Genomic DNA, 17734 nt, shown 5'->3' with positions numbered 1-17734 from the left:
CATCATTGCCAGCCATGTGTATTAGCTTGTCACCAAATATATTAAACACCAGCACATACCCACATACATACATCCACCGGTATTTTTAGCCAGGTCTAAAAATATGTTTGCAAGTGTCATATATTTTACACATTTGAACAAGTGACAAGAACTTTTCAATAGACAGATTAATATGGCAGTCAAAAAATAATGGAACTAATTTCTATCCAAGATCGAAATTTTGTACCATAACAAAACCACTACCAGTCGCTGTGAACACATTCTTGGGCTTTTGCCTATTCCTATTTGGTGACAATTTAAACTTAAGCATGGGATCATTTAACCCTCTGACTAATACAGACACAACTTCATCATTACTCTCAAATATGCAAATAAATTACTGTGTAATAGCTGTAGAGGATCAGAATTGTTGAGGGCAGAAGAAATCTCAGGAGATAATCTAATCCTGGTCTAAGCATGGCTAGAAAGAGCAGGCGGCTCATAGCCATGTTCAGTTGGGTTTTATGCGTCTCCAAGGCTGGAACTGGATCATCTTTAAGATCCCTTCCAGCCCAAACCATTCCATGACTCTAGGATATAATCAGGAGGTCTGCTTGTGAAAAAAATATAAACAGCAATATTTTGTGCTGTTCCCATTCATTGCCACCTTTGGACAAAACTGCAAACCCATGTCAGTTTGACAAGAGGGACACAGCCGGTTAGGAGCCAACTGCCTGCACAGCTGATAGACATGAGGGGCAAGACACTGCCCTGCAATAAGCTTCAGACTGGCTGGGCAGGTTAAATACTGGCTTCTCTTAGCTGGGGCAGGGATGAGAGGAGAAGGGGAATGCCAAAGAAAAAAGGAGTTGGCGAAAGAGAATGGGAGATTCCTTGCTAATTCACCCTCACTCATAGCCTTGGAATATGAAGTAGAGATGGCCCAACCCTCCTCCCTCCAAGAGCAGCCTTGAGCCCTGTGATGCTGCTAATCACCAAGGCTTAGCTGACCTTAGAGGGATCATCAGGCCTAACCTGGCCTTGCTCACAGCCAGGCTGTGTGAATACCTGCATGGAAGGTGCTAAGGTGTTCCCAGAGGAGAAGCTGCACTGTGCTGGATACAGCATTGGGAGTGAGCAGCACTGACAGGCACCCTGTGTGGGAAGTGTCTGTCCAGCCAAACACTTAGCTGAACTGAACAGCTAGAAATAACAGTGGGGCTGCAAGTAAGAAACAAAAGCAGAAACAGGGTGCTAAGGGACTCCATTGATATCTAAAAATCATTTCCCCTGTGTTTTCAGCTGCCTGTCTCTTTCAGAGAACACACACAAATTCTTCTCTGAAAGCACCAGTTACACTGAAGCATTACATAGGATAACGTGAGCAGAGCTCAGCTGGATCTTATTTCCTATATAAATTTTGCTAGTCAGCTGGGGATGAACCACTGGGAAAAAATGTACATTTTTTCTGAAGATCTAATCACATCTGAGGCTCCATTTCTTATAACATCTCTCAAAGGGCAATATCAAAATCTTAGCAGGAAATCATTTGAATGACTGACAAATTAAATGAGCCATTAGATACTGTTTATCTCATTTTTTTTTTTGATAGGTGATAAAATGTAATGCACACAAGTGTATCAGAAAATGTATCCAAAACATGGTTTCATTTCACCCTGATGTGAGCAATTCTGCTATTTCTTCTTACATTTGAATTAGACAAGTCCTTGTTGAGAACTTAAGCCAGACAGCTGCCTGAATATAAATTATTACATACAACCTAGTCTGGGTAGTTTTCATTTATTCTTAATTCATAATTTCTTACAAATACCTATATTTATTGACTTAGCACTAGCTCTTGTGTTGACTTTTGTTAAAATATGTTGTGGGATTTTCTACAAGGTTGTAACCACCATCTTTCCAGTAATAATGTTATGAAGATAATGAAATATTAAATAGAAATGTTTTTACATGACAGAAAGTCTGTTATTACTCAAGTCAACAGAAGAAGTATTCCCAGCCTTGAACAGGAGAGTAAAGCTGAAAAATTTTACTATGCAATACTAAAACTGATAACTATTCCCTAGAACAGAGAACAAGTGGTTTAACATGATTTGGATCAAACAGTTCGTCACATCACCGTAAGGAAATGACTTGGCACATCTTTATTTGAAAAAGTGATTTTGCCAATTCCTGTAAGTAAAAACTATCACTAGATATCAGTTACCAGTCACAACCTGGCATATAACAGCACATCAATGCACCATCACAAACTCAGCAGTACATAACAGCACAGAAATGATAGAATCCTCTTCAAGCAGACATGGCACATGCTGGTGCATATGTGCTGGGAAGTATGGGACACTTTTAAAGAAATACTCTTTCTTAACAAATTTTTGGATTAAGGAATTGCTGTTTTTTTTGGAAATTGCACTGAGAAAGTTTCATTTGCCATGCTTGTTAATAACAGGGCACAATTAGCATAATCACCTCAACCCATTAAAAAAGGAAAACATCAAATAACAGAAATTATAAAAATGTCTTTAATTAAATATTTTGCTTTTTTCAAACCAGTCACAGCTAAGCTGAGGAGACACTCAGCTGACACAGTGTAAGTGAAATCCTTGAGGGAAAGCCCTGTGCTGTCAGGCTGGCACCAGTCACTTGGCAAAGCACAGCAAAGCACCACAGCTTTGACTCTGAAATGTGCATGGGTGTCTGTGGCATTTTCTTTGAGGAAATGGCACTTACAGCGTGTTTAATGAATAAGGGAATATGTTAAATTTATGACAGGAGATAGTCCTTAAAGCTGCTTGTTGCAGTGAAGAGCACAAACTGCCCACTGATTTATTTTAATTTCATATAACATGAGGAGGCTTTCTGGAGGATGTAGGTGTACTTGTTATAACTGACAGTACAGTAAAATCCTCACAGAAGACACTTGAGCAATACCCAAAATATCGACTAAGCTCTGAAATTCCTCCTCTCCCCCAAATCCTCCTTCAACACTGAAAGAAGTTGTTGTCACCTCCATCGAGTGCCTATTTCTCCAATGCATATAAAAACACTAATATTTTTATTTGGATCCACAGACTTTCCAGGCTCTCTTCCCAGCAGAGAAGCATTTTCTCTTATTCATGATCATGGTGTTCACTACAGAATTTTAGGTTTTATTAATATTTTTTCTTTAAAAAATTCTGATCCCAGGTAAGTCACAATGCTAAGCAGTCATCCACTCATTATCAGCTTCTATATGCAGAATAGAAGAATTTACCTTCAAATTACTAAGAACACAGTGATGTAAACCATTGTCCAAATTTTACTCTCTGTAGATGGTCAAACATTTCCAATCAAACTGTGGTTTATCAAGGATAATGAGATTATAAGAGAAAAAATTCAAAATTAAAAATTTAAAAACCACACCCAAATGCTGAAAGTTTAGGGATATGTGTGGGCATGTATATATAAATCAAATGCAATACTTCAGGCAAGTCATAGTTAATTTTTCTCACATGCCCAACTCTTTTCCCAGTTTCCCTGCCAGAAACTGCACTCTTCTAAGATGTGAGTGTTTGTCTCCACAGGACAGAGTGAGACCATGGCATGTTACAGCAAATATACCCTAAGCTGGGAACACAGCCAAGAGTAGATAAAGAAAGCTGGATTCATACAAATCCTAAGAAGAGGTTGGGAGAGCATTTACAAGTGATATTTTTGGCTTTTGGACAGTATTCTTGACCATATGAATTCTTTGAAAATCAATTAGTATTTTTCTATTAAAAAGTTATTTTTATTAAAAAAAATAGGTGTTACATTTTATATTTTATTCATTTACTAAGCAATTTTATTGTTCACATTTCTGAAGGGAAAGCTTGATTTAAAAAGTAGCCAGGAATGTTATTTCTTCTCTTTGCTTTGACTTCCCTGCTTCCTTGTCAAACCTGCTGAAGGCTCTGCATGCCTGGAAGACAATCTGGTTTTTTCCAGCTGTTTCAGCTGATCTAATGAAAGATTTTACTTCTTCCTAGAATACCTCCCTCTCATGAAAGATTATATCATTGTAACCTACTTTGGTTTTATCTGCTACAAATGTTACAAACTATATTAACCGGGGTCACGGTATCCTTTTTGAAACAAGCTCTGACACTTTGTCCCCACTTTGAGGAAAAAAAGCTTTAAAGAAGGAGAAAGAGGAAGAACAGGAACATGCCAGGGCTGCAGAAATGTGGGTTATAATATCAGTGAAACAAAATACACAGTGCACCCTGCCCATCAGCTGCTGCACTACATGCCAAAGGGCTATTTATTGCTGTCACAGCAGAGTCTACTCCCTGTACCACTATGCAATCTCCTTTGCATTTTGGAAAGTGATTTCCAGGCTATAAATTCCCCCCTACAGTTTCTCCTCACAGCACTTTAGTTAATACTGAGATAATTGAGTCCTTTGTCTCAAAGAAATGCCACATTCAGCATGTAGCAGCCACCATTTCAAGTCTCCCTCAAAACTGGGATGCACTAGTAATTAATTTGCTTGGCCCTATCTTAAACTTTATAGTATATTATATTTAAAACATTTCTGCCTCACTGCCTTTTGCAATTTAAGGACCTGATGAAAGGAAAAAAATTGGGTTTTAATTAATAAAAAGGCATCTTTTATGAGTGTCAATCCACTAAATTAATTACAAATTAATTTAGTGGATTGACACTCATAAAAGATGCCTTTATATTAAAACATGGACTGCACTGGCAGTCTGACTCCATTCCCACTAGGAACTTGCCTCCACCTCTGTGTTCTGCACTGGAGTATCCAAACTTTGAGACATAAGACCACGAGGTTCAAAGTTGAGTTTAGAGCTGGAATTAGCATGTATTTTTGTGTGTGGTTTATATAAATCGAGTAGCCATAAATATTTTAAACCAAGCTCTTCTGTTCACAGCACATACCAAAATATCTGATAGGAGAAGCTGTGGAAACTTGCTGCTTGCCAGTTCTCATGACACGATGCTTTCAGTGCAAGTTCTGAGGTTTGGGTTGACTTCTTTCTTTTAAGGAAGTCAACTTTTTTGAGGCCACCACATACACCTGAATCCTATTTTTGCACTTGATACAAGTGGTTGGTGGCAGATTTTTATTATTAATATTTATGATTTAAAGGGATCATTTTCCAGGGGAGGACTGGGACAAAAGAGAGCTGTGGTTTCAAGATGCCCTTAAAAATTCTTGGATCACAAACTATTTCCTTATGGTGAAACACAAATTTTTCAGCTTGTATTTGATGCATCTGAGAAATTATGCATATACAAAAGGACAGGATTGAGCAACAGGATGGGGTGGCACATGAAAAGCTGAGTTGCAAGGGACTGTAGGGAACAGATGATAAAACTTGGGGTGTAGTATTTGCCTCCCACATACAAGACCAACATTGATTTTAATGCATTTTGGAATGGAAAGGCATTTTGGAACACCTAACTGCTGTTTCAAGGATGACTGAAATTCAGGGTAAGGACATGCAGCTGGCAAAAAGTGGAGTAAATATACTTAAAGAAAAAAATACTGCAATAAAGGAGATGGGATATCCTAAATAGAACTTCAAAGCTAATATTATGCCAACAAGCAGTTATATAATGTTTGTTGTGAAAATAGGAAACCTCATTTGACCATGTTATTTGATCACAATGACATTTGCAAGGTTGTGGGAGTTTTAATCAACTCCCACAGAATTAAGTGTTGAACACAGCACAAATTCTGAGCGAGTGATGGCCCTTCTCTCCCCTCCAATCCAAGCACCAGTAGAGATAAGCAGACAGGTAGAAGAGACCAAGCAATAAAGTGCAATACAGTGACAATTCAACTATTACCATTACTGGTGGTCTTCATGCAAAAGAGAGCTACACTTGAAATCACACCAGAGCCCAAACCAACAAGACTGCCATTGAAAAGCAACCCCGCTTCTGTATCTCAAGGGAATGCCAGAAGTGGAAAGGGTGCAGGAAGCAAAGAACCAGACAAATACAAGGTCTCAAAACTCAGATTTAATACAACCGGCAGCCAAATAGAAGTTTCAAAGGTGCCATGTTCATTTTCTGTACATATTTGCACAAAAACGGGCAACAACAAAAATGAACACGCATTTCCTAGCAGTGGCTGAAATGAGGAAAAAAGCAAAACAGAGAAAAGGAAAAAATTAAAAATATGGGACAAAACCTACTAACTTATGTAATCATCACAAAGTTGAGCTTCATTTTCACAAAGAGTACAAAAAGAGCCCATGAAAGGTTGAAGCTGAAAACTCTGCAGAATATTACACCCCAAGATTGTAATATAACTTCTGTATAGAAATTATTCAGAGAAATTATCAAGCATCATGCAGGAGTTGGGAGCATGTAAAGATAAATGTTCATTCTGATCATAAAATTTATAAATATCTACAGTTCCTACACAAGTTTTTCCATTTTTATAATGTTCTAAAGCTGAAATAGATTTTTCCTCATTAACTATGGCAATTTTTACAATCTGTTAGAAAAGGATCCCAAAAAGGACCATTTCAAGTCTACTTTTAAGTATTTTAACCAACAATTTTTAGTTAAAATGTAGTAACTCAAAATTCCAAATCTGAAAAGTGTCTATTTTTTTCTTCTGTCCCCAAGGGAGAAGTAACAATAAACTGGGAACAAAGCTAGACATTTGGCAGGGGTTCTTCAGCAGAATTTGGATGGCATCTAAGAGAATCTATTGCCCCAGGGAAGTGCAGATATGCATGAAGAGCTGGTATTTTGATGTGAACTCTTGTATTTCTCTAGAAACCATGCTTACACAAAGGACCCTGAAAATCCAGCAAAACTTCGTATATTCAGTGCTTGAAGCAACTGTGTACCTCTGCACAGAAACTATATAAGAATGAGTCTTCCCTAAGCTGACATTAACAGAAAAATGGTGAAACAAAGGCAACTCCAGAACAGCAACTTTGTCTCCTTAAGTAGGCAAACACAGCACACAGTGATTACAAAACCAGAAATATGCCTGGCACTCCACTCAAATACATGTCCTACAGCTTTTCACTCTAATAATGCTATTTTCAAAGTAGAGAGCTTTTTGCTTTTTTCCCCCTACATTCATTCTGATTCTATCAGCTGGTACATGCTAATGTGCTCCACAGGCTTCACTCCTCTAGCTCCTAACAGTGCTGAAAATGTCTGAGGTATGACAAGAAATCCTGCAATGTTGTGTTCTTAAATCAGTTATTAACTACAGCAACATCCACACATCCAGTGCATAATGTATCCAAGGATAAAAAGAAATGTACATCATTGAGTCATGTCATTTTCGAAACTCATTACATGATTAAAAAGTGCCTGGGATATGCAAAAGGGTGGAAGTTTACAAATAACAGGATGCACCAAGAAAAGACTTCTGTGTAGGAGAAAATTTCCTTCAATGTAACTTTCTCACCCAAATATCTTTTTCCCCCTCTAGACAAAAAACTCATTAACTGTTCAAATTGGATTTGACTCAAGTTACACTGTTTTTGGTACTAAGTCAGCTGGAGTTCAACTAATGTAAAACAATCCAGGTCTGGAGCCAAAAATTCAGATGTGTTCACCTTCAGCATTAGTTGTTTAATCAGAGGAAAAGGGCTTTCAACCCCTTTAGTCAGTAAACCAAATCTGTTCTCCTTTTTCTTCAGTCTCTTAATTCTGCCTTTTATTAAGCTTTTTAAAGGAATAAATAAAATAAATAATGAACATTATTGGCAATGAACAATAACATTAGTATTCCTTACAGTACACTACGGCTAATCATATTGTTAAGGCATATTAACTTCCTAATAATGTAGCTGTATTATTTTATTACTAATGTCAAATTATATTAAAAGGAAACACAATTAAACCTTTTTATCACTCAATTCTGCTATCCTCCTTGGAAGTGTAAGATTCCTTGACAATACAAAAATTGTTAGTCATAAAAATCTATCAGTGGAAAATAGCACCTATCTCATCTCTGTCCTGTTCTTCCAAAACCACACACAGATTTTGCTGGAACAGCTGACAGCACCACATCATTAACACCTTTACAGCCTGCCAGGAATCTGATGGAATAACTAAACACAAAAAAATGTTACTATGGAGTGGAAAAGGCCCAAATCAAACAGAGCTTGAGGTAATAGCAAAAGAGTTGACCAAATGTTCATTACCAGTGAGTAGATATTTTTTAAGGAAACTCAGTAGCAGTGAACCTGGCACAACCTTGTCATTTCCTGTGGACAGACTTTATAGTCTGATTATTCCTTCTTGTCATCTTCTGTTCCACACATGACTTCAGTCAGAATCAAGATCCACTAACAATGCAGGAGATGCTGAGTGAGCCACTGCTTCAATACATCTCAAACTGTTCTCAGGGTTACTGAACCTAAAATATTGCCTCTTTGCTAGATCCTACATTTGATGAGATGTTCCAGGTAAGCACAGGAATGCATAGCCTTGGGATGCTTCAGGCATCCCATAAATCAGGAGCTGCAAGAGCCTAACATGGTCATGCAGATACTCCTGACAAACTCTCCCAGACCAGAATGTTCAGATCATTCTTCCTTCAGAGACACTTAAAAGGTATGTCATTTTCTTCTTCTGGTCAATGTGAGAAAAATCCTTAATCAGACTCCAAAATCCCAAAGAACTGTCCTACTTTTTTGTTTGTTTTTCTGCTTAAAAACAAGTAATTTGGGGTGTGTACTGTTTGCTGTCTCAGGTGTTACTCCATAGGGAATTAAACAAGATTCTTTTTTTAATTCACAGGGAATTAAACAAGATGCTTTCATACACTTGCCATGCTCTGAAAAATTGTTGTTTTTAACTGAAAAATGGTTTGTTTGTTCTTCCCTCATGAAACTGCCTGCTCCAAAGCTGGACCTTCCAGAAAAAGGACTGTGACAATACGTGACAAAAATTCCCATTATGCCATGTCCCCTGTAAAATAAGGTCACCTGTACCTGAATGAGCCAGTTACCAGGCATAACCTCATCTGTAACAAAAAAAAATGAAGCAAAGATAAATATTTTCAGATGAGATCTGGAGTTTATGAGGGTGAAGCACATCAGTACTCCATAATCTGTTTGTTCTGGCTCTATCTGGACAGTTCCTGCACACATCACCACCTCCTGCTGCCACAACATGTAGTAGCCTATGGGACAGAACTCTCAGATTTAATGGGTGGTACTCAAGTGTTCTTATGGCATACCCACAATAAATATCACAGTGCTCAGAACAAGCCTTGAAAATGTCTCCAGGAACATACACAACTGCACAGCAGGATGGTGTCACTACTAGGTAAAAATTATACAAATTACTGTGGAGCACAGAACAGCATCATTGCTCTAAACATGGTGCCACATCAATTTGTTCCAGAAACACACTGCAACATAACAGCAATATTTCACTGCCTTAAGGCATGCAGCTCACCTCAACACCTCTGAGTGCTGTGTATTTGTTTTCCACAAAAACACGCTGCATGGCTTCTGAAGCCTGTTATTCCTGCATCATCAATATCACTTTCTGTCTCACACCCTCAGGTTTGTCTAGTGAATGAGACACATTGTCTTGATACACTGCCATGTCTTTTTTCACTGCTGTCAAATTGTTGGATGCAAGGCATGGCCCATGGCCTCTCTTTTTCCCTCCAGAGTTGCCAGATGAAATGTCAACTTTTAAAACTAAACAAGCAGTAGTACTTGAGGCAGCAGCAAGGACAGAAGAGACATAAGGCTGATAGATGACAATGCTGAGGACAAACTAGACAATAAGTGGGACAAGAAAAACCTTGAAAAAAATTGTGTTGTAAATACTAAGCCAACGATTACTTCAAAGCTAAAGGAAAAATAGATGGCCACAGGTACCAAGAGAAACAGAACAAAATAGGTATTTAGAGGGGATAGCCAGTAACAAGATCAGGTTTTTGGCTCATCCATGCATCTCACAGCTCTGACCCATGAACGAGACACTGCAGGACCTTCAACGTTACTGCAGGGTATAAACACCCAACCAGCTCAGCTTGAGGAAGCCACAGAGGAAGACAGGTTAAACCAACCTGCATGTGTGCAATCACCACAGATCAGCCACTGTAAACACATCCTAACTTGGGCACCCAAGTCCTGACTGTCCAACTAAGCCATGTTCCACAGCCACAGGTTTCACAGTGCCATTCTGTTAATACATCAGGTGGTGACTTAAGCAGCTCGCAAGTCAGCACAAGGACAGCAATTGCATAATCACAAACCCATTTTTAGGAAGGTCTATGATAGCTGTTCCCCTGTTCACAATAGCCATGGTAAAATATGGAATGATAAATCAAATTAGAAATGTTTACATGGGAAAAATCACAACCATTGAACTAAATGCCAATGAACCAAACTACCTACCTCTGCAGCAGTGAGATAGATGTAGATATATAGACATACTCTTTACAATGAAGGAATAGAAAAAGGCATGCTTGGAGCCTGGCTTGTCTTATCCTAAACTAGACACATAAACAGGTCAGAGGTCTACAAAGGGAGCTAGGGGAATCATTTCAGGTGAAAATATGTGCTCCAAAGGCATCTGAGGGCACATTACAGCAATACCAGTGATCGTGTGTTTGTTTTCTGTGATGAACATGAAAGTTAAGCACTATACAGTTATTAATACCACCACAACATGAGTGAGAAATAGGAGATCTCAGATTTGTACTGGAAAAGGATATAGGTGCTTATATAATGGAAAAGAAATTTATGGTTTTATCCAAATCAGCTTCTGAGGGGGGCAGATTCTCAGCTGTTCTAAGCTCCGACAGCACCACTGTTTGAATGGAGCATGAAACAGGGGGTGTAGATTACCAGTTGGTTTGCAAAGGTCTCAGAGCTACTGGTTTTGTAGCTTCTTCCTCTCTTACCTACTTTTTCTGTCCTACACTTTCCACTGTTTAAATAATTGATTTCAAAAAGCAAATAACAGTACTACCTGAAAATCTACTAACTCTTGGCTCTTATGCAAAGCATTGTTTCTGGAATGACTGGCTTTTCCTAAAGCTGCTTCTTTCAGCTTATTTTATTTGAAATCTAAAATATACACACTGGGATATGGGAAATATCAACAGCAACTTCTCATCCAGAATTGCAAATACTATTGCCCCTTTTCTCTTGACATAGAGTTGCTTTCCCAACCTACAGCACAAGGTATTCTATTACATTTTCAAGGTATCAGTCAGGGACATTGTTAAGAGACTTGACCCGAAACAACTTGCAGAATTGGTTTGCCAGTAATCTGTACTCCCTCTCCTGTCCTTACAGCTAGTGGCAGGAAGTGTTCCTTCACCACATCTCCCAGGTGCAGGCAGCTAAAGAAGCTAAAGTTATCCAGAGGAGAAATACCTCAACTAATCAGTTCTTCTCTGCATTTCATGGCATATCTGCACCTCTCTTGCATTCTTTTAATTTAGGCTTGTAATTGAGTTCTCTGAAATAAACTGTCAAGACTCTTTGGTGTCAGGTATAAACTGTCAGGGATGGGAGATGGTGATACAAAAGAAAATTTTAATAAATAGGATAAAGTCTGAGAGAATAGGTCATGAAAAGAGCTCAAATGACAGTATGTCTCATAAAAACTCCTCCAGTCTAATATCCTGTCTGCAGTAGCAGCCTTTAGAGCATGCTTAAGAAAGATAATAAGGAACGTGGCAAATATAATAATCCTTCCTCAAACAGTCAGCAGATTAGAGACTATTAATTGTCACAGGGCTTAAGGGAATGAGTGAGAACAGGGCTCCATGGTACTGATGCAGCACCAAGGGCTGGGTAAACTGTCTGCTTCTTGACAGCACATCTGACACTGGGAGAGATATCTCTGTTTAGCAAAACTGCTACAAGAAATGGTCTCTGTAATGTGACAGTTCCTGAATATCACACAGTCCAACCTAGACAGATCTTCCTTTCAGTGGAGACTATAGATGCTGACTTGGGAGAATAATACATAAATGCTTAAAGAGAGCAATTCACACCACAGAGGTAATCAGAAAACTGTAAAGATGCCACTAATTTTGGAAAAATCATTTAGCTAGTACTTCTCCATCCCACTTTTCCAAACAGCCTACTGTCACCTCCCATGTAGGAATTATACTTACCAAGAAAAGAGCCATCATTCTAAGGCAGACCAGAGGCTAATCTGCCCCTGTCTGGCCAACACTTCAAGCAAGGTGAGAAAATCAGGGGGTCTATGGAATACATGTGCATATGGCATTGCCCTCCCAGCCTTTGCCTGTTGAAGTCTTGCAGAGGCAAGTATGTAGCCAGACTAGAAAGTTCAACAAATATGCACAGACTTATTATCTCTGCATTGGTCTAATCCCTTTTAGGGTGACAAGCTCATTTGACTCAATTCCACAAACACACAAGCTGATACAAATTAACATGGAGAACATTTCTTCATAAGAAATGAACCAGACCCTGCTGTGTATCTGTCTTCCTTACAAGGAAATGCTATGCTGAGCAAGAACAAAGTCAGACACTACGGAATAAGGACAACTATCACTTGAGTATACAACTGTCACAGAGAGCACCAAATTGCCCTACCCCTCTGCAGGGAATCCTGGCTTACACCCCTGGTATGGAGGACATTCAAAGAGCAATGGAAGAGCATGGAAGAACATGAAAGCAAACCTGTAATCTCAGTGTACCACAGGCATTAATTAACCTGGCTGCCATCCAAACTGCTGGAACCAAAATCCGCTTATCTGGGAGTTGCACATTTCAGCATTTCTGCAGACACCACTATGTACAGAGGCACTGCACTGCACAGGGGTAGCAGGCTACCCAAAAACAAAAAAAAGAGGCAGAAATGGAGGAATGCTGAAAATTATTACAGGGCAATCAGAAGATCAGTTAGTAGTGGAAAAAACATGTTATTTGAAGAAATAGTACATCTGAATAAAGCAGGGATTGCATCAAGAATGTAATAAAAACAACTTTGGGAAAACAAGTATGAACAATCTCTAGTGAGAATGCACCACAGTCAAGGAACAATTGTGCAGAAGCCAGAAATGGATAACAGTTCAAGTAAAGGCATTTGTCTCTGAAAAGGAATTGGTTTTCTACATACCTGTCCAGTCTCCTACTACTTTTAGGTGGACCCCAAACGTTGCTTTGGTATCTGTAGGGCACTAAAAATATTAAATATATTAAGCACCACTTCTGAGAAACAGAAAAAAAAAAAATGCATTCAAAGTACAGTTGTTAAGACAGAACCTAGTGTTAATAGGTTGTTCCTAAACAGCCACACCAGCAGCTGTACCCTTAAAGAAGTATCATCAACACAGCTGGGGAAGCCAAGAATGCTGAGTATCCCTTCAGACTTAACCCTTTCTTCTGGTCACAGAGGAGTCTGGATGCTTGCTTCCTGATGTGATTTGGAACAGACACTTCACTAAGCAGTACTCAGCAAGGATACCAAAAACAGAATGGAAGTATTCCTCTACTATTGACACATCATTCAGAATCAGGAACTGCCCCACCATTCTTAAGGCATTTAAGGGACTTCTGATTCTTCAATGTCAAGGCCCATGTTTTCAAGCTGACCATTCTCATACAACTGATGCTTTCTTCTAAATGGAAACTGTAAGCAATTCACAAGACCTTACAGTTTGCAAAGGAAAAGCACCACATTCCATAGCATGTCATAAAAATCACATTGCAGCCACCATTGTCTCACTCCACACATGTGCCCTCACTTCAAGGCTATTGATTGTGACTATCAGCACAGGAATGTTAACACTTAAAATCTTATCTGCACCATGTTATTTGAAAACCTCCAGTCAAGGGCTAAGGAACCCCCCTGACTTTCCATTCCTTGCTAGAGGGACATTTCAAATGCACTGTTTGGACAGCTTTTGCAGGTAACTCAAATGATGCACACATAAACAGGACAAGCAACATCAAGAAAACTTCACTTTCCTTCTATAAACCAATACCATCGGTTTCTTTTTGATAAGAGATATTCCTGAGTTTTGATGACTTTCTTAGAACCTGTTAATGATCATTCCAAGCTCTATCACAAAACCAATACCCAACAGATGATGTTCTGTCCCTTTTGTTTTTGTTTTTTTTTTCCACTACTAAGAACAAACAGCAGTTTTGAGAGGGGGCTTAAATGCAAAGAACACATCCATATTATAAATAAGAAGGGGCAGGAAGAGAATCCATGCACCAAATACTCATGCACCATGCTTATGAAGATATTTCCTGGCTCTGTTCTGGACCTTTGCCATCAGTGTTCCCAAGATAATATTTTTTGTGTACTGTGAAGCCACTGACCCCAGAGCTGACAATCAGTTCCTGTCAGCTCTGTATTTAGCAGCAGACACAGGCAAAAGGTTAGTATTATCTACATATCTTGGAAAAACTAAACAGGGAATACAAAGTCCCAGCTCATCACTCCTTTTTCCTGAGGGGGAAGAGCACTCCTTTTACAACGAATGATTACTAGATACACTTTTATGTAACTCCTTATTATATTCCAAGTTTTCCTACAAAAATGAGGTACAGAAACCCAGAGTCCCAATTATTTTAGCAAGTCTTAGTCTCCAAAGAAAAACAGCATCAAGGGAGGGATGCAGACAAACACACAATGAGGCCAGTGTTTGCTATGTCTCATTGCAGCATCTTTCAACAAAAATATCAAGACTAGTTCTCCATATAAAAGCAAGCAAGCAGTCTCTTAGGTGGGAAGGTGTATACTGGCAGCAAAAAAGTGTTCTGGAGGCTTCTGTAGGGTTTTGCACTGTGGGCTACCCCAGGGCTCTCTGTTTCACAGGAGGTGGACTGAATTTCTTGGTCCAACTATCCACAGTCCCAGTTCAGCACATCTTTTACAAAATTGTTATTCCCTGCTTCCACAAAGTTAATGGCAGAATACCCCTTGTCTCCTGCCAGAATAGGTTCAAATCTGTTATACTTTACATCACTCTTATGACTAACTCTTTTCTGCACTACCCTGAAAAATTATCCAATAAAAGTGAGATTTATTTCTCTTTAGACTTTAGGAAACCTATTTTGATACTTATAACTAGCTATGAGACATCCTCATAGAGTTCTGGAAAAATCTCCTTGTGCTGCTAAATCTTACCAGAAGAAACATGCCTATCTGGGCTACATGGAGTGAATTTCCTCCAATTTAAAAGAGAGAAAGAATGTAGGTGATCCAGCAAAGGACCACCAAAGCAATGAAAGGACTGGATAACCTGACATTCAAAGAGGGGTCAGTAAGGGAATGTGCTTGGGTAACCCATAGAAGAAAAGCCTTGGGGAGATGTCTGTCTACGAATAACTAAGAAACCAGCTAAAGAGAAGATGAAGGTGCTCACTCTCTTCAGAACCATGCATGGCAACAAGACACCAGACCAGGAGTACAAGTTGTTTCAGAGAAAATTTCATTTGGGTATAAGAAAAATGTTCTGCATCATGGAACAGGCAGCCAGGGAAATGGTACAATTTCTCCTGCTAATTCAGCTAATTCACACAACACTAAATAATATCATCCACAGTCCTTGCACCAGAAGGTCAAACCATATGATCTCCACAGGCCTCTTCTGACTTTTAGACTTTCCTACATGCCTCTAATTTTAACTCTGAAATTTGTATTTACATATTTTTACTGCACAGAACATTTATTTTATCCATTTCATCTCTGTAAACACAATGGCTTTTTCACAATGGCTTTTTTTCACAATGGCTAAACAGTGACTTTTTCCAGACTGTTGGAGAATACATTCCAGCAGCTAAAAAATATTCAAAGACAGTTTTTCAGAAATTTGATCATGAAAATGGGCAGATTTTCCCATGTTATTTATTAACAGACCACTGGGAATGCGCACTGAAGTGCAATGAAAATATTCTCTTATATATTTAACCTTCATGAAATCACAGAATTGTACAATAGCTGAGACTGAAATGCACCTGTGCAGATTGGCTACTTCGATCCCCTTGTGAGAGCAGGGTCTGCAAGAGCAGGTGGCCCAGGAGAGCGTCCCATTGTGCTTTGAAGGTCTCTAATGATGGAGACTCCACAGTCCAGGCAACCTGTGCCACCCTCAGAGACAAAGAGGGGTTTCTCTTAGGTCCAGATGAAACCTCCTGTTTACCAGTTTGAGCTGTCCTGTGACTGGGTGCCTCTGAGGAGACTAATTCTATTTTCTTCTCTTGTCACTCAGTTCAGCTTTCTCAGGTCTCCTCATACCCAGAGATCCTCCAGTCCCTTACTCATCCTCACGACTCTTTGTGCTTCAATACATCCATGTCTCTCTTGTGCTGGGAAGTCCAGAACTGGGCACAGAGCTCTAGATATATGGCTGATGGGAGAAGGGTCACCTCTCTCCATCTGCTGGCAACCCTGCCTAATACATCTCAGGAAGCTCTTGGCTTTCTCTGCTGCAAGGGCACATTGTGGGTTCAGGGTCAACTTGGTGTTCACCATGACCCCATAGCCACTCTGTGCTGAGTCCTTTCCAGCCAGACAATTCCCATCACGTACTAGTACCTGGGGTTATTGCCTTGGGTAAATGAAGGTGTGCCAAAGCAGCCTCAGAAATGCATCATGCCCTCTCTGAAGCTGTGAACAAAACCAATTAAAATTATTTTGAAACTGTGTTTTGGCAAATAACATTTCGATTTCCCCCTGCTGCTTTTAACCTGGGAACCCTAAGAAACACTGTACTATGTTGAAGCTCCCTACTCTTCCTTTATCACCCAGTACACTGTCCAGTGGAAAATTATAAAGATTAGTCAATCTTAAAATAAAAAAAAAAAAAAATACTTTATCTTAGGTCCTTTTCCTTAAATCAACCTAGTTTTCCAAAAAGGGAAATCACTAACTTGAATAGCCTGCAATGAGAAGGGAGAGTAGACAATATTAAACTTAAAGCTTTTCAGTAATCCTTTCCACTTTTTGAACTTGTTTGCTGCACTCATTTGATTAAAATGCTATGATACACAAATTAACTCTTGCAGATACTGTAATAACATGAAGTAATGTTCATCTTATTCTAACCTCAGGTGATCTATACCTTTAAAAAGTCTAAGATTTTACAGGTATGAATGTCTACATTCATCAGGTTATCTTCCAGCATTTGGCCCTTCTAGAAAACCAACTGGAAGCCAAAGAAATTCTAGTAAATTTAATACAGATGTGAAGATTTACACCCTCAGAGAAACCAAACTATGTTCTTAGCATTAAGATGGAATACTTCCCTCAGTTTACAATGCCTATTTTTGTATATATTTTCACATTCAACAAAATTACAGGAATCTTACATGTAAACAAAATTTAGAGAATACAGGTTGTTCTACATCTTGATAAAAAAAACAACTTTCCATATATTTTTTTCCTTTTTTTCTTCAAGCTAACTTGGAACACAAATGCCAGTTATCACACAGGGATTGTACAACAATCCCTGGAGAACTTTATTCTTATAAACCACTAAATTAATTACATTCACCAGTAACCTAAGCTCTACTATCTATCTCCATGCCAAGATAAACTGGATAATTTAACTAATTTATAATACACTACTAGATTATCACATATTTGAAATACATTTTATTTAACAATTTTATATTGTGATCACAGTTCTCTGTTGTCCTCTACCTTGCTTTTATATTAATGTAAAGTGAGCAAACTAATTACTGTTAGATCATAGCAGTTCTACTTTACACCCACTGTATAACAACTCCAGGTTGCCCCA

General features: G+C 38.8%; 1 protein-coding gene across 1 annotated transcript in view; it reads right to left on the bottom strand.

Moving 5' to 3' along the window:
- Window positions 1-17734, bottom strand: part of NOX4 (NADPH oxidase 4) — a 110218-nt gene that overhangs the window by 54859 nt on the left and 37625 nt on the right. The window contains exon 12 of the mRNA XM_054627976.2: window positions 13099-13159. Coding sequence (XP_054483951.2) covers window positions 13099-13159 — 61 coding nt within the window. The remainder of the gene's footprint in view (window positions 1-13098; window positions 13160-17734) is intronic.

This window comes from Agelaius phoeniceus, chromosome 2, assembly GCF_051311805.1.
Source record: "Agelaius phoeniceus isolate bAgePho1 chromosome 2, bAgePho1.hap1, whole genome shotgun sequence".
NCBI classification, from domain to species: Eukaryota; Metazoa; Chordata; class Aves; order Passeriformes; family Icteridae; genus Agelaius; species Agelaius phoeniceus.
The sequence above is the reverse complement of the archived record's forward strand: the minus strand, read 5'-3'. Positions and strand labels throughout refer to the sequence as shown.